Below are 25,326 nucleotides of genomic sequence, written 5' to 3' on the forward strand. Positions count from 1 at the left end.
GGACCTAGGAACGTGAATTGAAGTTGATCTCATTCAGATTCATTGCTTCCTCATGTGTTAAATATAGGTCTGGAAGAGCTGGAAGAAAATGGGAGAAGTGAACTCTTTGGTTGAATACTGCATTTAAGAAAAAAACATATACCTTCAACATTGTGAAAGAGAGTTACAAAGATGACCTTGGAGAATGAGAATTCTACTTCCAAACTCATTAAGGACCCCAAGTTGGACCCAGTGGCTCCTGAAATGAAAAGTCTAGATGAGGATCAGAAATGATCCTTCTCAACTGTCTAGAATGAAATGGCAAAGAAACTCGTGTCTCCCTTCTCTTTCCAGTGAGATTTGGCATCTCTTCTAAGATGATTGTGGTTGCAGTCCCTATCATTGGGTATTACTTTGGGGATGGATACAGGAGTAGACAGACACTCAGAAGGTCAAGAAAAATTCCTGTTACTCTCTCCTCTCAGAAAGTGATGACAGTGGAACTATCAACCATCTGGCACCATTTGTTCATTGATGCTGTCATTGATTTAATGTCTATTGAGCACTTACTGTGTGACTAAGAGGGCCTGGTGTCACAAACACAAAAAAGACAAGACAAAAAAGGTACAGCCTCTGTCCTTAAGGAGTTTCACAGACCAGGGGTTATACTGAATTGAGCTCTTATTTGGCTATCTGCTGGTGCTGTTGAATCTCAAGGAAGAATCTTTTAAATCTACTATAGCAGAGATGAGGAGCAGAACAAAAGCAAGTGTTTTGGGAAGGCTTTTTGGAATAGAAATTGGAGGTAAATAGGGGCAGGATAGTATTTACCCTTAACCCTCCCATCTCCCCCAAATAAATCAAACTAAAAAATAAAAAAGCTAGTAACTCGGGACTTCCCTGGTGGCGCAGTGGTTGAGAATCTGCCTGCCAATGCAGGGGACACGGGTTCGAGCCCTGGTCTGGGAAGATCCCACATGCCGCTGAGCACCTGGGCCCGTGAGCCATGGCCGTTGAGCCTGTGCGTCTGGAGCCTGTGCTCCGCAACAAGAGAGGCCGCGACAGTGAGAGGCCCACGCACCGCGATGAAGAATGGCCCCCGCTTGCCACAGCTAGAGAAAGCCCTCGCACAGAAACGAAGACCCAACACAGCAAAAATAAATAAATTAATTAATAAACTCCTACCCACAACATCTTCTTAAAAAAAAAGAATTGTACAAGCCGTTTGTCAACATGGCTTTTTTCTTTTTTCAGTACGCAGGCCTCTCACTGCTGTGGCCTCTCCCGTTGTGGAGCGCAGGCTCCGGACACGCAGGCTCAGCGGCCATGGCTCATGGGCCCAGCCGCTCTGCGGCATATGGGATCTTCCCGGACAGGGGCACGAATCCGTGTCCCCTGCATCGGCAGGCGGACTCTCAACTACTGCACCACCAGGGAAGCCCTGTCAACATGGCTTTTTTAAAAAAAAAAAAAAAAAGCTAGTAACTCTCCCAGGAACACTCTCCTCTTAGAAAAGCACCTGCTATAAAACCTGGCTACATCCATCTCACCAGCACACACCTAGGCCTAAGCTAGGTCACTGGGGACCCCGTTAGCTTGACTTCTTTTCATGGTGATAGTCATCATCCCACTTGTGTACTAATGCTCTGGTTATCAGTCAGACCATTTCAAGACTACTCTATTTTCCTCTACTGGACCTAAGTCATTCGTCAGGATGCTTCCTTTTCATTCTTCTATTCATCTCGACTCATTCATTCATTCAACAGACTGTATTTATAGTCAGCCTCCAATTTTCCTATATTTAAATCTCTCGGATCCTGTGCTTCCTGCACATTATGCATTGACCTATGCTGAATGTAAATGTTCATCATAATTCTGACAGAGAATCCTCACTTCCTCACTTGAGGCTGACCCCTGTCAGAGCCTCACCTGGGTGGTAACAAGTGTGAGTGTGCGTGTGTGTGTGTGTGTGTGTGTGAGGGCGGTGGAAGCATAGGTTCCATACATTCTAATATTGTAGATTTTGAAGTTAACATCCCTGTCCATGAAAACCAGCAGATAAATTCTTCTCCATTCCTGCCTATCCTCTACCCCCATGGACTGTTCAGAGGTATAGATTTCCATAACACTTATCTATGCTACATCCTGTGTGTCCAAAAGCTGGCTTCTTCTAAAGCTTAGAAGTGGCCAGCTTACTAGAAGTGGCCAGCTTACTAGAAGTGGCCAGCTTACTAGTGCACTATCTTGCGTTTGTTTTCCTTCTCTCTGCCTCAATTATCTTTTCCCCTCCCTCTTGCTACCCTGGCATTGTGCCTTCCTATAAAACCTTAGCACATATGCTTTGTTTCTAGGGTGCTCAAGCTAGGATGGTCTACATTCTTCAATTTCTTCAACTGCAGACTGAGGGTATATAGTAATAGTACCCACTTCATAAAGTTGTGAGGATTAGATGAGTTAATACTAAGTGTTTTGAACAGTGCCCAGCATATAATAAGCCCTACATGATTGTTGACTATTAGTATTCATCTCTTTTTTCCAGGCACTTAACACAATCCCAGAGACATGGAAGGTCATTGGTAAATGTTTTTCAAATGAATAAATTATGGATGTACCCTACTTTAGTGGCACTGGGAAGATTGATGAGTTAACTCAGAAAGGAACACTATGCCAAATATTAAATATAAATAAGCCAATTTCTCTTTTGTTCCTGGAGAGACCTACACCAAGAAATACACTGAGAAAATCATGCAAAGGTTTGCAAAGAATGTGCATGTGTAACTTCATGTACAACCATTCACTTATTCATTCAACCAACATTTATTCAGAGCTTAATACTGAATGTGACAGGAAATGTTATAGGGTTACAAAGATGAATAAAACACAACCCTGAACTTGACGAACTTACAAGCTAGGATAGTAGGGGCCAAGGCAGATACATGAACAGATGATTAGGTTTATCAGATCATGATAATTATGGTGTGAAAACAATGGCGGAGATAATACCTGGGGATCACAGATGAGGGTCGCTTTGTGAAGACTGGGTTGCGTTAGACAGATATCTCGGGGGGGGCTATCCGGATGCAGACTTAAATAGTAAGCAGGGAATAGGCAGGGAAGTTTGGAAGTTAGGAATTGAGGTAAGAAAAGCCATTCCAGGCACAGCACACCCCCTAAGCAAATACACAGACATGTGGTATAGCATGGTGCACACATAGGCTCTACAACAGATTCAATGTCATTGGAACCTAAAATTCTGGGCAGAGAATGGTTGGAGATGCTGAGCTGAAGGGGTTGGCGACAATCAGGTCAGAAAGAGCCTGTAGGCCACCTTAGAAAGGCCCAAATGTATCCTGTAGGGCCATAGGTTTCGTTGGTAGGCTTTAGGCAGGGTGTAAAATGAACAGCTCATTTACATGGATCTTTTTGGTGACTGAAAAGGAAGGATGTGAGGCCAAGTCAGGGGGCAGGGAGGCTCTCATGTGGTCCAGGTGAGAGAGAAAGTGCTGGCCTGAGAGAGTAGGGGTGCAGGTGAGGCCGTGTGTGTGCGATGGGCCTTTGGACAAATGTTACAGTGGTGAACAGGAGAAGCTGGAGCCCACCAGGGGCATCCGTGTTCCTCAGCAAGGCCCCCAGAGATCTGCACTCAGATGCTCCCCTTATGAATTCCTTCATGGAGCTCCACCAACTGACCTTCCAAACACGGAGCGGGTTATTCTGGTCACAGCCCTGGGACTTCAGTGCTGAAACCTCAGGCCCGGATTCACGCAGAAATCTAAGATCTGGGTTTAAGTGAATAGCTCTGTTAAACATTACTTCATTCACAATCATCACTGAACTTCCAAGGGATTAAGAGACTGAAAGTCAGAAATTAAGAGGCTGCCCAGGTAAGTGACAGGTGACAGGCAAGGCCAGGATACAAATCCAGGTTTCTGTAACCAAAGTCCAGGATCTCCCTCTCTCTCTCCATACGTCTTTCACACACACACATACATACACACACACACACACACACACACACACACACACAGAATTTTAACTTCACAGCAGATTCTTCATACTCATTATCAAGTACATGCTAAGTGTCTAGAGCCTCAGAGCCACTTTTGTTACCTTCCCAACCCCCATCCCATAGGGCCTTAGATTATAGACAGGAACCTTAACCATGTCCTACATTTCATATCCCTGGCCCTAGCAAGTTTAATTGTTAAATTGGTTAAAACTGAAAGAACAGGGAGAGGTTTTGTGATAGCATCACCAGCCCTTTCCCTGGGCTTCAGTTCAAAGGGATCGTGGTCCAGGGCCAGAGGAGAGAACAGCGGACTTAATGCACTTGTAGGCTCTTCTCTCTCTCCCTCTGCAATCCTCTGGTGAGCAAGGGCACACAGCAAGGGTTGCTGGGAAACGGAATCTTTGATGATGTGCTCTCCCTGCTGTGAAGACTAATGACTTCAAAGAGGGCATCCTGCCACAATAGGGGCTTGCGTGGAAAATCTGACTGCAGTGTAATTAGGCAAGAGGCTTGAGTTTAGGCTGCTGTGCTCAACCACACCCTCCTCTGCCCGGTGGAAGGCACAATTTGGGGAAGGGAGAGGCAAAGCTTTTGAAGAACAGGAGTGCGTCTTCACGATGCACTGATGCTGGCAGAGAGGAAGAGAAAAGTTCAAATCAAACCAAAGAGACCCAGCCTGGCCAGTGATCAAAATGGAAAGATTTTAAAAAATGGACGCAGGACTTCCCTCCTGAAAACCATTCCCCTGGCAGGTATTATGATACCTGCTGCTAGATTCTCTGACTCTCGGAGGAAGGGCCATCTGATCCCCTTGCCACCTGGTATTACCAACACCCTCCACTCTTGCTTTCCATGGTTCTGTCGTTTACCTCTTACTACAACCCTGTGAGGTAGGTACTATGATCACGCCTGGTTCACAGGGGAGGAAGCTGCAGTACAGAGGACTTAAGCAGTTTGACCAAGGGAAGTGGGTAGAGCCAGTAAGTGGTAGAGCCAGGATTGAGACTCAGGTGGTCTGCTTGTATAGTTTTAACCATTATGTTCTACGGGCTCAATTCCTAATGTATTTAAGCTCCTAGTGGGTTGGACCTTATAGGACTATTGTGAGCCTGGAATAGGGTGTCCAGCACAAAGGAAGTCCTCAGTAGAAGTGATGTGTTGTGAGTGATCTCAAGGTGATCTCCTTCCTGCCTCCAAACAGTAAGTCCCTTACATACGAACCTTCAAGTTGCGAACTTTCAAAGATGCGAATGTGCCCCTGTACGCCAGCTGCTGTACTGTGTTACTGTACTTTTCAAGGTACTGTACTGTAAGATTAAAATGTTTTCTTTATTTTTGTGGGTTTTGTTTTTTATGTATTATTTGTGTGAAAAGTATTATAAACCTATTACAATACAGTACTATACAGCTGACTGTGTTAGTTGGGTAACTTTGTTGGACTTTACAAATTATGAACATGCTCTCAGAATGGAACTCGTTTGTATGTAGGGGACTTACTGTATCTTCTCTATTAGTTCATTTCTCATAATGCTTGGAATCTCACAAACAGCAACTATTTAATTTTTATTGAGCACCTACTACATGCAAGACACTCTGTACCTGAGAATGAGACTCAAAATTAAGCCCTTGCGCTACAAGTCTTATTGTCTACAAGGAGTCAAGACAAGTCTAGGGATATAAACAAGGCCCCATGTGCCAGTGGCCACAAGAGAGAGTTACAGGCCTGAGGCAGCCCAAAGGATGAAGGGGTGGCTTCATATTGGAGAATAGGGAAAGCTTTATAAAGAAGCAGGTATTTGGGCTGCACCCGGGAGACTGGGAATGGGGAGGGGCATTGGAAGGAGAGAACTGCAGGGGAAGAGATGTCCTGAGCAAAAGTAGGGAGAAGATAAAGTAAAAGGTCAGTGTGATCAAGAGCAAGCAGTTCAGTCAGGCTGGAAGCAAATGCTGGGAGCCTTGAGAGCTAGGAGGGACCTATCCTGAGAGGCTCTATGGTGGCCAAACTCATCCTCATGCATCCCAGTGAGGGCCTGGACTGAGAATCAGGCTTCCGGGTTCATCCCTTCTCCTCCCACTGCTACCGTGTTCTCTGAGCAAGTGATTGAATCCTCTGTGCCACTGCTTCCTCATCTGCACAGTGTGAGGAAAGGATGCTGTGAACACTCACAAAGCATCTACAGATGATGCCTTCACATAGAAAGCAATCAGTGAGACTCCCTATTATCATTTAAATGAGGTAACAGATATAAAGCACCTGGAAGAGAGCCTGACCCACAGAAGGAGCCCATGACGCACTGACCTCCTCCCCTTGCTCGGGTGGAGCACCCCAAGTACCTCTCTACACGTACTTCATTGACGCCTGAAGTGGCTCATTCCTCTGGGCTAAGCTCCACCTCTCCACAGGCTTTCGAAGAGCAAATGCTTCTGGGACCTGGGAGGAAAAGCCCATTAAGTGGCTGACGGCGGAGAGAAGATGGTGACACTAGCTCAATCCCCCAAAATGGAGAACTGAGAACATGGGGTGGAGGGTGATCCTGACCATCGTGCCTGCAGCCAGCTCAGCTGCCTGACTCACATTACTTCAGAGAAGGGAGTGGGGAGGATGGGGCAAGACACCAGAAAAGGGGGCATCTGCTGCCCACAAATCTGCTTGTTCATAGAGTAAATCCTTTCCTTGTCAGGCAGCACCCTGTGAGTTATATGCACGGACTCCAGACAGACTGCCTAGGTTTGAATGCCAAGTATGGCACTTACTATGGTGCAAGCTTTGGCTAAGTTACCAAGCTTCTTGGTGCCTCAGTCTCCCCATCTGTAAAAAGGGATAGCTTCAAAGAGTTGTGTTAAGATTAAAATATATAAGCTCTTAGATGCCTCAGTCTCCCCATCTGTAAAAAGGGATAGCTTCAAAGAGTTGTGTTAAGATTAAAATATATAAGCTCTTAGAAATGTGCCAGGCACAGTGTAAACTCTCAGTAAATATTAGCTCTTACTATGACCTTTACCTTCACTTATCAGGTAGGAAACTGTTGAGAGTCACATCGCTGGAACTCCTTGTGAGGCAAGACTCTTAATGAGATAAAACTGCATGGCCTGGAGGAATAGATGGTCTAAGAGCCACAAGTGTGGAAGCAAATTTTCAGCAGCTTCGGGCTCTTTAGAGAAAGAGGATGGATCAATATAAAAAAAACAAGAATGCCAAAATGTCTAAGAGCTAGACTGGATTCACTAACAAGTGGGGTGTCCCAAGCTAGGCTCATGACCATTTTTGATGGCATCTCTAGGTCAGCATTTCAAAGGGCAGCACAGAAGTCATCTACCCTGATTTCAGAAAGGCATTCATTCCCTGACTTAGAAAATGTATTGAGCACCCATTCTGGGCCAGACACTTGACAAAATCTTTTACATGGATTAGATGGAAATAGGAAGGTTGAATGATTATACAGCTGATGAATTTCTGTGTAATTGAACAAATGTAACCAACAAGTTTGGAGTAAGGGGTCAAGGTCAACCTGCAAGAAAGTCTCTGATGGGAGCAGGGCTTGGTGGCGTTCTCTTTAACAATTTCATCAGTTACCTGAAGAAGGTCACTGAAGCTATGTTAATTAAATTCACAGATAACACGAAATAGCAGGGATAGCTAATACATGGGATAACATGAACCGTGTAGCCAGACCATATATGGTGGTCCCAGTTGTTCACAGGCACCCATCCACCCCACACTCTGCAACAGGTAAGCACATTTTTCTAATCCACACAAAGGCACCATATAAGCTAGCAGTCCTGGGCAGAGAAGAAGGAAATCAACATATTCTTTATTGTTCCAAAGGACAGAGCTGACCAAACCGATCAAAGTTACAGGAAAACATATTTTGGCTCAGCCTGAAGGATAGCTGTCTAAGAACCTGCATTACAACAACGATATGAGCTGCCTTTTCCAAGAACATAGCCTTCTTCACTGATAGCATTCAGGTGGCCATCTGCTAGAAAGGCTGTAGGAGGGATTCCTACACCAGGTGGCAGGCGAGATGATATGACCTTGAGGTGGGCTCCCAGCTCTGAGTGTACAGAATTGTGAGCGATTCAGCTGATATTCCTACTCCTACTTCCTGAAATTACGGAGGTGAGTCACCACTCTCATAAGAGAGTCTAAAGATACAATTAGGTTCAGAAAGCAGAAGTCTGTGGATGTCTTGCCCAAAGATGACCACGTGCCTTTATTTATCTTACAAATATTTATTGAGTACCTACTATGTGCCAAGCAGTGTGTTAGGGTCTGACAATGCAATGATAGATAAGAGACATTGTTTATGCCTTCGTGGAATTTATATTCTAGAGGTGGATTCCTCTAAACGCAACTTGCCGAATTGATGTTAAGATCTCATCATTTGGAGGCAGTTCATAGAACATAAATGAGGCTGTGACCAATGCAAAACATCATCAACGGGATACTTGATGCCATCGCTTATTTAAGTGCTTACATATTTTATGTAACATTATTGAGTGCAACATTCTTATTTTTACTGAAAAGGAAATTGAGCCTCAAAAGTTATGAAGCTAGCCAAAAATTGAGTGCTTTTAGTAGAAGAAATGAGATTTGAGCTCAAGCGTGTCTGTCTGCAACTCTGTGTTCTTCCCATTGTGCTATGCTGCCTCCCATACAGATAAAAATATGAGCAGGTGAACATAAACTCTCTAGGAAGTGAGATATCCCCAGCCTCCTGGTTAAGATGAGATCATTTGACCAAGGCTATTAAGTGAAGTCTGGTTGACGATATTTAAGACTATACCTGGAAAGAAGAACCTCTGAACATATCCCAGACTACCTTCTTTCCAGGCCAAGTAGTCTGAATAAAATGGATGGCCCCATCCTTCAAACGTGAAGATCTCACTCCTGACCCATCGGGCAAAGGCTCTGGAATCTTTGCCAATAGCAAGGACTTGCCTAGTAAATGGGCAAATGCAATGCCTGCATAGGGTCCATGGTGAAGAGTGTGCCATGGCCTCTGCTACAATGGGCCACCTTGATTTGAATCCACAGTTGTGGTTTTACACTGGCCAGAGCACAGAGCTACTCAGTAACAGGTGTCTGGTCCCAACAGTTACCAGCCTAGAGCATTTACTGTGTTTAGGCCTCCAGCTAGGTCCCTCTAGTGACACATCACTTTCCCTAGGGCTCTACATCATTCTGGAAGAGATACTTAACTACAGACTACATACTTGTCATTGTTTTAATCAAGGCATCGACTCAAGGATCCCCTGTCCCCAGAGCCTCAAGGCCGAATTGTAGCCTCTCCCCTGCTTTCATTTTGAGACTCTCAGAACAGTAGCCCTTGAGGGGTTTGGCAACAGAAAGTTCTCCTTAGGGACCGAGATTCTTTTTTCTTGCCAGTGAGACTTTCAATATTGCTGAAATATTCAACAGATCACCAGTAAAATGGGGAAAACAATAGTTTCTACTCATAGTGCTGAAATGAGAAATAAATTTCTTGGTACATGAAAAGAACTCAGAGGGCTGGCTGATGCACCCCAAGAACTATATGTGTCAGCTATTATTATTACTATATTAGTATCACGACTATTACTACTGCCCCTGAAGGGTAGAGTGTGGGGAGTGTTATAATACCAGGCATGCAAAGTACTACAGCTCACTGGCTTTGATGTTAATTTAACTCCAGGTAGGCTTCTCTCAGTGTGGAGTATGTTCCCATTTGTGACCATCCCACCACGGTGAGCACTCACTCCATTTAAAGTCATCCGTCTCATGTGGAAGGAATATAACAAGGCCTAAACAGACTCACGGATATACAGAACAAACTAGTGGTTACCAGCTGGGAGACGGAAGGGGGTAGGAGCAAGACAGGGGTAGGGGATTAAGAGGTACAAACTACTATACAAACAGGGATGTATGGCCATGTTTTATAATAACTCTGAATGGAGTGTAATCTATAAAAATATTGAACCACTATGTTGTGCACCTGAAACTAATATGATATTGTGAATCAACTATACTTCAATAAAAAAATAAATACAGGGCTTCCATGGTGGCGCAGTGGTTGAGAGTCCGCCTGCCAATGCAGGGGACACGGGTTCGTGCCCCAGTCCTGGAAGATCCCACATGCCGCAGAGCAGCTGGGCCCGTGAGCCACGGCCGCTGAGCCTGTGCATCCAGAGCCTGTGCTCCGCAGCGGGGGAGGCCACAACAGTGAGAGGCCCGCGTACCGCAAAAAAAACCAAAATAAATAAATAAATACAGACATAAATAAAGTCATATTTCTCATTTGGTTATAAGCAAGGGAGTCTCTGCTGTACGTCAGGATTGGAGGAAGTCCGTGCCGGGCACTGTGGGCTGGGCAGCCACACGGAAGTCCTCCACCTCCGGGGCTAATTGGGCTAGTGCAGCACTGGGGCACTGAAGAGCTGTCCACGGCCTCCCTTCACAGTCCTGCACAACAGAAATCTGGGGACTCTCCTCCACCCAAAGATCTTAGATCCAAAAGCCAACCTCAGCTGGAAAGCCTGGTTTCCAGGCTCTCTCTCCTTAAGCCAACCATGCTACTCTCAGTGTGGAAAACCGTGTGGAAAGGTTAATAAACTTGATGGGAAGAAGAGTACCAGGGAAGGAAAAGATTATTCCAATTGCTGAGTAGCGTCATGGTCTAATGAAAAGAGCCAGATGTTGGCATCAGGCAATTCTGTTCACCACTGTGACCCTGGTCACCATATTGCTGAGCCTCACATAATAATAGGCACCTTTCTCACTACATATACATACATATATACGTACGTGTATATATGAATATATATATTTTAAAAAGCAAGAGATATAACAATATAGTGTGGTTTTTGTTAAAAAAAATATTATCCCTAAACAAACAAAAGAGTTCAGAATGAGTTCCCTCCAGGGGATGCCACTTCAGGTGGCTTGGATTGTCTTTTTTTTTTTACTGCTCTGTGGGTGACTTTCTTTCCTTTCTTTTTTTTTTTTGATTTTCTACAAATTATATGCATTCCTTTTATAAAAAAAAAAAAAAAAGATAAAATAAAAACCAAGACATGAAGTGACAAAATGTTTGCTCTCCAATTCCTGAGATTACATAAAGTTAAAACTTAGGAAAAAATAATTGCAGTGTGAATGTTCGAAGCAGAATTCAAAGTACTTATCTAGGAAGAATAAACCTTAAGATGACTTTTACTGAAATTGTTTTCACAGAGACTGCAGGTGGAATAAACACTACTAACTGCTCACCTCTTAACCAGTTTGGAGGCTTTTTATCAAGATTAGGGATGATATTAAAACAACACCACCACCAACACTGAGCCCAGCATTATACGCTTAATAAATGGCAGCGATTAAGCGGCAGCATCTGAGGGACTGATCAAAATCTTCAGTGACACTGAAGTTGTACTGCATTGGATATTGTGCTGAATTCGAGGGTCACTTCCTGGTGTTTATCCAGCCCTTTGTTATACAAAAACTTACAGAGATGTTTACATTAGAGGAATTTGACCTGAACGCTAGACCCTGAGCCACTTTCTTCTTTCCTCCAAAACCAGGTTTTCAACTGAGGCTTTTCAGATAGACATTAAGAATAACTTCCCCAGAGAAAACGTTTTGAGAAAAATAATATACAACAAAGATGCTTTTAAAGCTTCCTTCTGAAATTTCCCCCAAATTTTGTGGTTACAAAAGTAATGAATGCTCATTGTTAAATAACGAAAGAGAACAAAAATGCATTAAAAATTAAGGGGGGCAGTGGAAAGCAAAACTTTTGATGCATAGAAAAAGAAATTGGGAAGAAATATGACAAAATGGTAATGGAAGTTTTCTCTGAGCATGGGATAATGAGTGGATTTTTTTCTATTTACTTTAAAGAAAAAAAAAAGATAAATAGCCAAGATGCCCAAAGCCAGGGAAGATGACAGCACTCTCAAACCTAGTATTCTTAGACTGAAACCCAAAGAAGCTGCAGGTCCAGGGAGCATTCCTAGTAGAAAACATCCATGCATTCAGTAGAATATATAAATTCAGGACACTCTCTGGAAAGCCTGGGCCAAACATAAAACATTCATTTCTATAAAATTGAAACAATTTATCTTCCATTCTCGAGCAGATGGGAGGGTAAATCGAGGTTGATTTTTTCACCCTGGTGGTCATACTGGAGGAAATATGAGTGTTCCTGCCTCTGGTACTGTTTAAAATGAGTCTCTTGGTACCGTGACTGGACTAGTCAGAGAGAACACCGTGGATGTTTCACTCTCCTCCAGGGGGTAGGCAGTACTGTAGGGGGACTGCAGACACTTGTCATGTGGGGAAGGGTAGGATGAAGCTGAGTCCCCTCGGTGCCCTGGGGAGGAGGATGCAGAGAAGCAGGTGGGGAATGCCCATCTCTCATCCACAGCTGATGACTTCCAGAATGTCACACGCTTATCACACTGGCTCTCTCTGAAATCAGTATTTACCCAACTGATTTATCTCCAATACCCACCTGTCACTATAAAGCTTGGCCACCAGCTATGTGACCTTGAGCAAGTTTCTTCACCTCTCTGGCTCTCTATTTCCCCAAAAGTAAAACACAAGAATCCTTTAGGATGCACTCAGCCACTAGTCTACAAACCCATCCTTTTCATCAGAGGGGATGGTGCACTGGTAAGAGGATGCCTTCCTGGTGGGGATGTGGGGACTCCACACCTTGCTTAGGAAGGGCCTCTTAAGTCTGACTGGGCTGCAGAAGCATTTGGGGGGAGCTTTCCATCTGTACAAAGACTGAGCCCTCTCCCAGACCCATGAAATTAATATATCTCCTGGGGTAGCAATCGGAAATCAGTATTAGCTCCCCAGATGATTCTTAAGTATTTGCTCCATGAACTGGCATCAGGGAGTCAATTATTAGGCGTATTTTGCTCTCTTATCATCTTGAGTAACCAAGGTTACAGTTGCCTCTAAGAGGGGAGCAAAGGGCATCACCTAAAACAACCCCGGCCAGGGGCAGCTCTAGCTCCTCAACTGCATTTGTGCAAATGAGAAAAAGGCACGCATCAGGACAAATGCCCCCTGCGTCTCAGAGTTTGCTTTCCTGGGCCTGCAGGGGCGAGGTTTCAGCCCTCAGCTGCTCTTTGTGCTAGATGTCTACCTGCAATGTACAAAGCATATGGCTGTACTCAGCTGACTGACCACATGTCTTTTGTGAAAATGGGTCAAATTAAACATGTTTCCACTTGAGAATAATCCCTAAGAATGAGGTGCAGGGTCCCCCAAGACAACTGAGGGGACTTGACCCCGTTAAGCCCGTCTGAGGAGGTCCTGGTAGGTGGAGATCCACTTTCAACCACTCAGTTCCTGCCTGCTCACCCAGAGGGGGTCAGTTCTTCTTTCTACAGGGCAATATTTCAGCTAGAATCAGGTTACAGCAGAGTTTCTAGCGAGAGAAGGAACTAGGAACTTTAGGTTTAATACTAAGAGCTAAGATGACCTGTTTGACACTGAAATAGGTGGGAGAAAGGACAGTCACATTTCCACTGACTCCTGGGGGAAGTGGAGCAGATGGAAGTAAAGGAAAAGGGAAGGAAGAAAAGAAGAATGAGAAATAAAGGGCCAAATAAAACCACTGGAAACCCTTGCTAGGAATAAGTGAATAAGTGAGAGGTAATTAGAGTCACACACACACGCACGCACGCACACAATTAGAAAGAGTCACACACGCATGCACACGCACATACACACACAAAGAGAAAAAAGGACAATAAAAAGAGAGCTAGTGGGAGGATAATCCCGTTTGTGCTTGGCATGGCAATGACAGGAGCTGGGCACAGACAATGAGGTTGGGGCTGGAGGGAAGGGGAGGAGGGCGCCCAGAGATAAAAGAGCAGCAGCAGGCCGGCCTGCAAATCTTGTCTGAGGGGTTGGAGGAAGGTGAACAGGGCATCACTGATACAGAGACAGGCATGGGGGTGGGGAAATAAAAGCCAGACGATGAGCTAGAGACGGACAAACGAAAGTCAGGAAATGTCAAATGTCACGCAGGACTGTCTGACTCCATCTGAGTCACTTCTGACGAGACTCTGGGAAGGTCAAAGAAGGCCAAACACTGCCCAAGACCTGGGCTGGGAATCAGAGCTACCCCCTAGCATTCTGGTCACTGCCATACGATGGTTCAGCATTTGCACTTTGATGGTCAGACAGCTGAGAGAATGTTCTGGCTCAGCTTTAGGTGGCCAGAAGGTGAGAATGGGTTTTAGATCATTTGGAATCATCAGTGCAGGTTGGTCTCTGCTAACACCTAGAACTCAGAGGCAAAGGCATCCTCTCCAGTGGGCTGTGGTCATTTTTCTGTGAGTGGTCTCTAGGGAAATGTTTAGGATGGCATCATTCAGACAGATCCTAATAAAATTACCTTCTGTCAAGGACGCTTTGGAGCAAGACCGAGGGGCTGAGGCCAACCATGACAAACATGGTCCCCATTCTTGCCCTGAAAAGGAAACTGGATTCTATGGTGTGGGGCATTTGTTCCTTATACAGATTTAGAAACCCTAAGCAGGGATCCCTGGGAGGGTGAGTAGCAGGGATGAGTTGTAGAAAGAGAAAGCACAGTACAAACCTGGGACAATGTAAAGGCCATATTAAGGTGGCACGGGCTGCGTACGAGTGTGTGAGTGTGTGTGTGCATGCACAGGCACAAGCACACACACGTACTAGTCTGGGGGGATGTCATGGTAAGTAGGTAAGTATGTTGCCTCCTGAGCAGGCAGTGAAACAAGTGCTCTGATGAGCAGGATTATTCCTGACAACAGCTCCTAAAACCTTGGAGAAACACCTGTTCATTTCCACAGCTGGTCTTTTCCCATCTCATAAATTATCACTCTACCACCATTCTTCAGCACTGAAATCTAGTAATATGTTCTCTAGTGGGGAATCTCCTTGGTATTGCCCTCTGTATCTGAGATGCCAGAATAAGAAATCAGTCTATTATTTACCGGGAATCTTCAAATGCATGAATTTAATCTGACTGTGGTGTTCTGAAAAATGTACCTAGAGGCCACTGGGTATACTCTTAATTTAACAAAAAACATTATTAGAGCCTTTCTTAATAATCTCCAAGTAGCTAAATAAATTTGTTTTTTCTCTTCTAATATTTTCATGTAAATCATCTCTCTTGCCTCCTCCACCCTCATTTATTGGTCTCATTTCTTATCTGTGAAATTTTTTAATTTGTCCTTGTTGTCCTAGCAGACAAATATCACATAGAGACACTAACAGTCCCTGGCTGTGTCTATGAAGCCACAGGGTTGGGAGGCTGAGCAGCTGTGGATTCACACAGGTTAGACAGAGATGTGGTGAAGCCCTGCACTAGGGCGGGATCCTTCCATCCCGGGTCCTCTGCTGGGCACCTGGGTCACCAAGGGTGCTGGGGCAGGCAATGATTGATTTTGTTGCCAACCTCAAAGACCAAGGATGTAACCTCAGGCATCCTATGTTCTTTTAATAACTCATTAGAAGTCTGTCATCCATGACTTTGTTTAAATCTTTTTGAAGCTATTTTTACTTTTAGTGAATCAGAGCCTCTTTTGTAACGAGTTCAGTGATTTTACAACCTGCCACCCTGAATCCTGTCACCTGGGTAAACTACAGTGGCTGGCTTTATCACCAAGATTCACACACGAATGTCTCAACTAGCCTCACTTCTCCTTGGGCATTTCTGGCAAAACCAGAGTCACCAAAAATGGCTGCAACCCCCTCGATTCACATGTCTTGTACCTATGGTCCCCAGTTTTCTGTCACTCTTTGCTGTATGGTCTTCAAAACTTTTATCTACAGGATAATTTTAAGACTGCTTTATTTGCAGGATCCAGATAAATAAAACCTTAGATAGTCTTTAGAGAGTTTTTTTGTGTGTTTGTTTTGGTTTTTGTTTTCTTTTTAGGATTTTTTTTTTTTTTTTTTTTGAGGTACGGGGGCCTCTTACTGTTGTGGCCTCTCCTGTTCTGGAGCACAGGCTCCGGATGCGCAGGCTCAGCGGCCATGGCTCACGGGCCCAGCCGCTCCGCGGCATGTGGGATCTTCCCGGACCGGGGCACGAACCCCTGTCCCCTGCATCGGCAGGTGGACTCTCAACCACTGCGCCACCAGGGTAGCCCCTTTAGGATTGTTTTAATTTCTTTTGAAGGGTCCAGAAAAATAATGTGTAGTGACGGAACAGCCCTCCACATATACAGACACCTCCTGCTGACAATTCTAGGGGTGTACACATGGGGCTTTAAGGTTCAAAGCCTTAGTAAGCAAGAGCTCTTTAAGATCTAGTCTCTACCCACCTTATCAGCCTCTTCTCCTGCCTCTATAAACTGCACCCGTGAGCTACATTGAGTTATTTGTTTGCCATTCCTGGAGAAACCATGCTTCTTAAGCCTCCATGCCTTGGCATATGCTGTTCTTTCTGCCTAGAATTACCTTCGTGACCTGTTAAATAGAACAGTTCAAGATCTAACTTCCTCATGAAATCCTATTCCAGATCCTTAGATGTCACATGAGTCAAACTGTAATCCCACTGAACTTTGCTCAAACCTTTAATAGGTTTTAGAATTCATTGTAATTTTCTTGTTAGGTGCCCATCTATCTATTCTAGACTATTCTTCCAGAGCAGAGATAACATCTTCTTCTTATAATTAGCAACCTACTTTATCCTGGGCCACGACGGGTACAGTGAATATCTGCTGAAAACATGAATGAGTGAGAGAGTAGATGAAGGAGTAGGGTGGGGAGAGGATTTCTATAAATAAATCAGCTCACTCATGTACACATACACACACACACATATCACACACACACGCACACATACAGGTCCAGGTGAACTGAAGCACAAAGCAGAGTCTGGATAAAGCTGCGGGTATAACTTCTCTGTCTCCCACAATCATCCATTTGTAATTTTTTGTATTAATGTCCTTGACCAACTTTCTTCCTTGTCTGAAAGTCACGACTGCTTGTTGATACTTCTGTCCTGGTACATTAACCTAGATTTTCACAAGGGAATTCATTTTAACTTTCACTGGCCTAGGATCTGGTTGTTCGACTTCAAAAGAATGTTCAGCTATTTTAATGTACACAATATAGAATGCTTAAGTGAAAAACATAAATACCCGTACCAGCTGTTCACCGCTCCCTCCCGGACCATTAAATAAAATACTCAGGAAAATCAGGCCTACCACTGATTTCTCCATAATACCCCAGTACGTGTCATCAGTTAGCAATCTGTACTTTTCAAGTGACAGTCTTCACGTTCAAATCAATTTTCATTAATTTTGTAAGAATCATTTAAAGAAACGTGGCATCCGATCCCTGATCTAAACCAAGACGTATGAACGTATCTACTTTTATCTTGTCATTCTATGAGGAAGATGCAGCCCTTTGTCTGGCACTTTTTTATGTACATGTAAACATGCTGCTTATCACTCCTGCTTCCATTATTCTCATGACAGTCACTTTTTTCCCCTCCTAACAGTTGCTCCATTATTTTATTAGTGTCCAGAATGAGACCTTATAGACAGTGATGATCAGAGAATAATGGAAATTAGAGATGGAAATGACAGATTAGGTCTCCTTGTCTGTTTCCTGGGGCTAATGTTCCTGTCAGTCTCTAACTCAGGGCTCTAGCCTGTCTTATTTTAAATGACACCAACGTGGGGCCTCCACCATTTCCCTGGAGGCTCTTGTCTACATCCAAGACTGTCTCTACACACAGCCAGAGGGAATGATGAAGACTTGTGCAATTACCCAGTGAAGTCAGGCCCGCCGTCACATGATCTGTCTACAAGGCAAGGGATGTGGAGGCTTGAGCGATTAGCCACCAAATCCAATCACTGCAGAGAGCCAGCCTGGATCATTCAGGGCACAAAAGTGAAGTGATTTTTTGTCATTGTTTACTTCAGCAGCAGGTATGCAGGCTAAGAGACAGAGAGCTGATTATCCATCACCTTTTCCAATATTTTACTCAATATGAATCACAGTCAACTGAGATTTTCGGCCAGCACATAAGCTAAAATCTTGGCTCCTTGGCAACTATGCAAACATGTCAGAGGGCAGAGAGTAAGGGGACTGAACTGACTTTACATAGCCATAGCAAATGGCACTCTCTATTCAAACTCCACTTGGCATCTATAAGCCAAGTTCTCTGCCCTTCCCACCAATCTTTCAACAACCGGCCACCTCATAGGCATTTACCCTTCTCCAAACATCTTCCTCTACACTTTGTGGACTGCCTCCCTGATAAGATCACAAATTCAGTGGAAAAACGGAGCCATCCTTCATTTTCACTAACAGAAAAATTTCACGGCATTTTGACTTGCCCCAAGTTTTCCGACCTGTGACTCAGATTTCCTCTCCTTAACTTCATTCTCTCTTGTCCTTATCCCTCAACTTCAACCTGTTCCAGCACATCTGCCCTCTTCGAACATCTACAGGCATCTATCATTCCATGACTTAGTTATCAGCTGGTCAAGTTCTCTGAGTGGGGTTCTTCTTCCCCTTCATCATAAATCACTCCTTTGGGCTCTTCAATCATTTTTATTGCTCTTCTCCAAACTCTCACCCATTTTTCTCCATATTTATTGCTTTGAGAGTCCAGAACCACATTCAGTATTCTAGGCTTGGGCTCCTCCGAATCATAGAGAGGAGGTTGAGCATCGAACTCAGGGCTAGGAGTCCTCCTTGGTGCCGTGGGAAGGGACGGTGATTTCTTTTCTCCACCTTGCCAGGCCACAAACACATTTCCACTCTGCAGTCTAAGCAATCACTCCGAGATGGCTTTTTTTTTTTTTTTTTGGTACGCAGGCCTCTCACTGTTGTGGCCTCTCCCATTGCGGAGCGCAGGCTCAGCGGCCATGGCTCACGGGCCCAGCCTCTCCGAGGCATGTGGGATCTTCCCAGACCGGGACACGAACCCATGTCCCCTGCATCGGCATGCGGACTCTCAACTACTGCACCACCAGGGAAGCCCCGACCACTGCACCACCAGGGAAGCCCCGAGGTGGCTTTTGCCTTGATTTCTTTCTAGTTTCCCCTGTCCCATTGATTGCTATTATTAGTTAGCGTTCATTGATCCCTGTCTTCCCACACCCTCCTCCATAACCCAGCCAAGGCAGAAAGTAATCTCTCAGCACCCAAAACAAAGTAGGAAGTTGCTTTCAAAAGGTGATAGAAGGGCTTCCCTGGTGGCGCAGTGGTTGAGAGTCCGCCTGCCGATGCAGGGAACACGGGTTCGTACCCCGGTCCGGGAATATCCCACATGCCGCGGAGCGGCTGGGCCCGTGAGCCATGGCCACTGAGCCTGTGCGTCCGGAGCCTGTGCTCTGCCACGGGAGAGGCCATAACAGTGAGAGGCCCGCGTGCCGCAAAAAAAAAAAAAAAAAAAAAAAGGCAATAGAAGATGGATAGTGGTGATGGTGGCACAACGATGTGAATGTGCTTAATGCCACTGAACTGTACACCTAAGAATGGTGAAAATGATCATTTTTATCTTATGTATATTTTTTCTCCATGAAAAAATTCAAAAAAGGAAAATGAATAAAATATAAAGCAATAGACAAGGTAACTATTTTATCCCAGTTGTCTGTGCCCGGGGAAAAGCAAAGATCTTACAAGAAATGGTAATTGAAGATCAGGTGAAAATCCTTTGACTCAATGCCAAGCACTCCCTGAGTCGTTGCATTTCACCCTCTCTGACAGTACTGGTGAAAACAAGTTTCCACTCATATCAGTCTTGCAAAGCTCGTTGAGCTCTGGGAGAGCTACACTGGAGTGTGTGCGACTTCACGTGTCTCCAACAAAATCAACAGCTAAGTTCTATCTGTGGAATCCTCGTGGCTGATGGCGGTGTGAAAAGGAAGAGAGGGACAGCTTGATTCCCAGATCCCAGCTGGAGGCTTGGGGCTGCGAGTCAGAGGCATCACCTCTGAACTCGTAAATGGAGAGGAAGATGAGGTGGACACCACTGGGATGGTGTAAACATGGAAACGCACAGTGACACGTTCATCCGTTTGCTGTTCAGAATAGAACCACCCTTTAGCTCTGTCCCTCTCCACACAATTGCTCCACGTCACGTCTGCGTGAGGGAGCGGTGACGTCCGGGAACTGGCTAACTCGCCGTCCCCTCACTTACCCTTGGTTGGTTCCCCATTCATTCCGAATGCAAAGATGCTTGTGCACTGGATCCTTCATGTAACCCTCGTAGCAGAGGCATTCCCCTTAGAAGCAGGGTGAGGAAGAAGAAAAAGAAACAAGAAGAAATTGATTAACATGTCTGTGTTGGAGAAAATTAATATGAAATGATCACATCAAACTAACACTGGCACGGATGACACCATAAATCCTATTATACCATACACGCCCATCTCCACTGCCCACGTGAAGGAACACACCACCGATCTCTCCATTTTCACTATGTGATAACTTTCACTGGTTGAGGACACTAACGTTTACAAAGCACCTATTACATGGGCTCTGCAGACACAAAGTCCAAGAACTCTTTGAGCAAAGGGACTCCTTTGTTGTTATTTTCTCAGTGGCCAGTATACTGCAAGACACATATTAGATGATCAACACATGTTTGAAGACCACATAAGTGAGTTATTTCATCAAATGTTTCTAAGAAATTTGAAAAGTACATATGATTAGCCATGCTATCCTGATGAGGGAAATCAAGGCTCAGGAGAATTAAGGGATCTAGAGACAGATTTAAATGGCAGAGTTAATATTTGAACCTATGTCTGTCTGACTCCAGACCTTTTTTCCCAACCAGGCCATGCTGCTAGCCCAAGAACAACTGCTGTATTTGAGGAGGCCACTTATACCTATCATAGTTTTATAAGAACTCTGGGTTTTTATTTTTAAGTGAAAATGGCTCATTATCTTGGTGCTGATTAACAGAAGAATCATCTATGTTTGTTTAGGATATCACTATGTTTCATTATCATTACTTACTTCAACAGTGTACCAAGAGGTCCACGACCCCTCTGGAGTCGTATGTGAAACTGTACATATGTGTATGTGCATCTTTCCTCAGCAGGCCTCCATAACATTCATCAGATTTATAAGCAAATCCAAGACCCCCAAAAGATTAAGAAGCATTGCTCTACTTAGTCTGACTTTGAAGAAAATTGTAACTGCTTCCTTATATTAATAATTCCTTAGGCAATGCTACGTATCCCTAAGCTGCTGAAACCGGTTCCACTGAAGCACCAGTATTGTCTTTTTCACTGGCTGGTTATTTAATTTACAGGTAGTGAAAGAACAGAGTGTGACTTCCTAAAATTTGGAAGTTACAAAGGTGCCAGACCCTAGGGAGGCAAAGGATAAGGTTTCTTTATCTTCCTGGGAAGAAACACTCAAAAAGGATATAGATGGAATAATAGCTTTGAGAGCTATTTTCTCTTTTCAAAGACAAAAAACAATAAAAATGAAGTGAAGGGGCCTCACAGTTATGGGGGCAAGGACTGGGTAGGCTCTGAGCAAGAAGTTTTTGTTAGGATCTAAGTGCATCCGTTCTTGTTGAGACTGACCTATAAGCTACTGTCCATCAGGGTCTCACTAACAGATAACACTCGTCTTCCTCTCCGACACCTGCTCAGTCAAGGTGCTGAGGAGTGGAGTAGAAATGAGTAACTTAGTTTGTGAGGGATCCACAGGGAGTGTTAGATCAGTATTTTGCCTCCTGTATGACAAACTCAAGCTTCCTTGCGGGCTAGATTCACAATAGGGTGAAACTTATTGGCTTCAGTGGTGCTGAGCTGTATCTAGGAGCGGTCTGGGAGCTGGGAGTCGAACATAGGAAAACACAGCTTCGGTAGCTGATGATAAGGCTTTCAGGTGAAGGCTGTTTCTCCGATAGAAGGAAAGATAACGAGGGCAAGGACCAGAGGTGGGCAAAAGAAGCGAAGTACCAGGAGCCAGGCTTCATACCGTATCAATTCCAAAGAAAGCATGGACTCTAGGCTATAAGCTACACAAGGGCAGGAACAAGCTAGATTTTCCTATATGTGAGGAGACCTTTTATAAATACTGTGTAATGGAAAATAAACAAATTAATTAAAGAGTGTGTCCCAAATTTATAGATACCATCACCACCACCTCTCCCCAAGGTGCCAATATCAAGCCAACTAATGGGTCAAGGACCCAGAAATGATTCGCCCTTAAGGAGATCATCCTTCAATTTCCTTGTGGACATTAGGCATGGATATGATATTACAAAACAGGAAGGAATCTCAAGAGGTTGTCAAACCCATCAGTCTGACTCTTACAATGTTCTTAACTGGATGGCTTTGACAAAAAAGGTAGTCCACCTTCCACACCCGATATCTAGTTACCACAACACATGTAAAAGTAAATGCAGTAACAACTCAGAGCTCGAGCAGAGCTTGATTTTCCTAATGCTGGCAGTATCTACCATTTGTGCCTTTCTCAATTGCCTTCACAGTCATTATCCCCTGATGAGATTTCCATCATTCATTACTATGTGGGGACACACTACTGACAACAAGTAAAGCTTTCCTCCATATAATGTTATACGCAGCCCGGAGTCAGAGCAACAGAGACATTTTTCAAACATATCATGTTAGAGTTTGAGGATTTCCAAAATTCGTCTCTTAAATCATCCTCATTTCCGGAACTCACCAAACTTCCCTCTTCTGTATTCCTCCTCAAAACCAGTCTGGCCATCTACATTGAAAGGAGTTCAGACTTGATGAGGGAAGTTGCTATGGCAACCAACTGCTAAATCTTGACTTTAAGAGGGGTTTCGTGCAAGCACAGGCTCTGACTGTTAGCTGTGAATTTTAAAGACCCCACAAGGGTGTTGGATGCCCTCCTAAGCTAGAAGTGTTACAGTCTCTGCATCTGCTGTGACAGATGGCAGGGAACACATGACGTGCCGACTCTGTGGTGGTGTTCATAGGAATCCAACAGAGAGACGTGTCACGGCCACAGAGAAGTGCCCAACTGGGATGGAGCGTGCCCTGCAGGAGGCACTCACAGACAACTACACTGCCAGAGAGTAGAAGCCCACCCAAGAGATGACCTGTGCAGGGCCTGGAGATGCCTACACTGGACCTGTGCTTGGCACTCTGAAGGCAGATGCTGACAGGCAGTGCCTTCCAGTCATTTCCCATTCCATAGATGGATGGAGGCACAAACCTCATCGAACGACTGAAGAAAGATCTTGAAGCTAGGGCTCCTCAGACATGACTGGGCTCACCACAAGTTCTTCATGACATAACTACAGATCAAGGCCAGAAGTCCTGATCACCTCCATCCTTCAGGTAGCAGTTGGCTTTTATGAAAGTCAATTGGGTACGCTTCATCCAAAAAGGGAAATCTTTGTCAGACATCTGGGCTTGAATAATATCTAATTGCCTGGTCTCCTCTCCTGGGCAGACATCAGGCAAGAGGTAGGCTCAAACAACCCCACACAACTCTGGGAGGGCAGACAGAGGGAAATAGGCCAAAAGTACACCCTGAAGGGAGGTGCTTTAATTAAGCCACAAAAGAGAGCTTGGGATGAGTGGGCAATCCAGGTGGCAGGAACAAAATGGGAGCTGTGCTACCCCACCTAACTAGGTTCTAAAAACCAGGGAAGACTAGAGAAAGAGAGAGAGGCCCTTATTCAGAGTAAGGAAAGGGGAGGAGGGCTAGAGTGAGTCTGCAAAACTGGTCCAATGCCCCTCACCAGATTTTACATATTTCTTCATGGTTGGGACCAGCCTATGGAAAGATCTGGGACAGAAGGAATTTCAGTGACCATCTTGGATGGTGATTAAAACTTGATTTAGCTTGAAGTGCATGCTCCTTGCAGACTCATAAAAGCTACATATCTTGAAAAGGGCAGTGAGGGTCTGTGGCCAGAACTGAAGGGGGCTGTGAAATCAAGCAGGTGTGTGAAGCCTCCACAGCTGCCCATACGGTGGAATAAAGGCCAGGAATGCAGCAGAAAGAGAAGTTGCTGAGGCCAGTTAGTCTGTGTTGCCCTCAGGAAACAAGCCAACATACAACCACCACAAAAACCCTTAGAAAGTACAGGAAAAGTCAACCCCTGGCTGGATCCATCCGGGCATTAAGCATTACAATTTCAGTGGTTTGCTGTTAGCCCCACGTGACCAGAGACACACCCAGGGTTACTAACCTAGGATGATCTGAGAGAGGATGTCAGTGTGCAGTTGGCAGAGGGCTTCCGGGCTAAGGGCTTTAGGTACATTACGTCCCTCCCAGATAGCACGTTGCTAGAATGCAAAAGGGAGGCTGGAGTGGAAAATGGTCTCAAGTCTCTTCCAGTTCCAGTCCTTCCGTAGATTCCTGACACATCCACAGAAGGTCTGGGCAGCCACCTTCTATAAACTGTGCCAGGGTGATTGATATAAAGAGGGCATAACAATGCTTATTTTTCTTCTGTCCTTTTTCTCCTTCCCTAGTGTGTCAGTTTTCTATAGCTGCCATAAAAAATTATCACAAACTCAGTGGTTTAAAACAACAGAAACATATTATCTTGCAGTTCTGCTGGTCAGAAATCCGATATGAGTCTCACTGGGCTAAAAACAAGATGTCTGTAGCGCTATGTTCCTTTCTGGAGACTTGAGGGGAGAATCTGTTTCCTTTCCTTTTCCACCTTCTGGAGGATGCCCACATTCACTGGTTCCTCAACCTTCAAATCCAGCAATGGCTGGTGGAGTCCTTTTCATGTCATATCACTCTGGCCTCTTCTGCCCCTCTCTTCCACTGTTAAGCACCCTTGTGATTACATTGGGCCCACCTGGTTAATCCAGATACTCCCCTTATTTTAAGATCAGTTGTCTAGCAACCTTAATACCATCTGCAACTTGAATTCCTCTTTGCCAGGTAATGTGACATTTTCACAGGTTCTGGGGATTAGGTCGTGAACATCTTCGGGGGCCCATTAAGCCTCCTATCATACCTGGTACTCTGGACCTCTGTGCAGGTGACGAGTAAACACACACTTAAGTTTGAAACATGTTGGAAGGATGCCTGAGGAGAGCTTCAGGCACTGGAGGGTGCTCCTTTACAGTGACTGAGCGCCTGTTTGTGTGTTTGTTTGCATGTGTGAAAAAGTATACACGTGCACTTGCACAGTTCCACCCATCCATGTGGGCAGACCCCTCGGCATGGCTGGGAAAGCACATGTCCCAACACCATGACATTTCCAAGTGAGTTAGCTGGAGGACTGCAAAAATAACGTCGACTTGACTTGCAGCCAATGCCCACACTCAGCTCTTTGGAGAAAGGCTTTAGGATGGAGTGTGGGAGGCGATAAAGTTTCTTACTGACGAGCATGTGGGATGGCCACATC

At 44.8% G+C, this 25,326-nt stretch overlaps 1 protein-coding gene across 2 annotated transcripts in view; it reads right to left on the reverse strand.

Annotated features, from left to right (window-relative positions):
• ASTN1 (astrotactin 1) overlaps positions 1–25,326 on the reverse strand; it is a 316,153-nt gene that overhangs the window by 125,429 nt on the left and 165,398 nt on the right. For both annotated transcript variants that reach the window (XM_065877622.1, XM_065877613.1), the window contains exon 8: positions 20,134–20,218. In XM_065877622.1, the coding sequence (XP_065733694.1) occupies positions 20,134–20,218 (85 nt within the window). The remainder of the gene's footprint in view (positions 1–20,133; positions 20,219–25,326) is intronic.

This window comes from Phocoena phocoena, chromosome 1 (genome assembly GCF_963924675.1).
Source record: "Phocoena phocoena chromosome 1, mPhoPho1.1, whole genome shotgun sequence".
Lineage (NCBI taxonomy): Eukaryota > Metazoa > Chordata > Mammalia > Artiodactyla > Phocoenidae > Phocoena > Phocoena phocoena.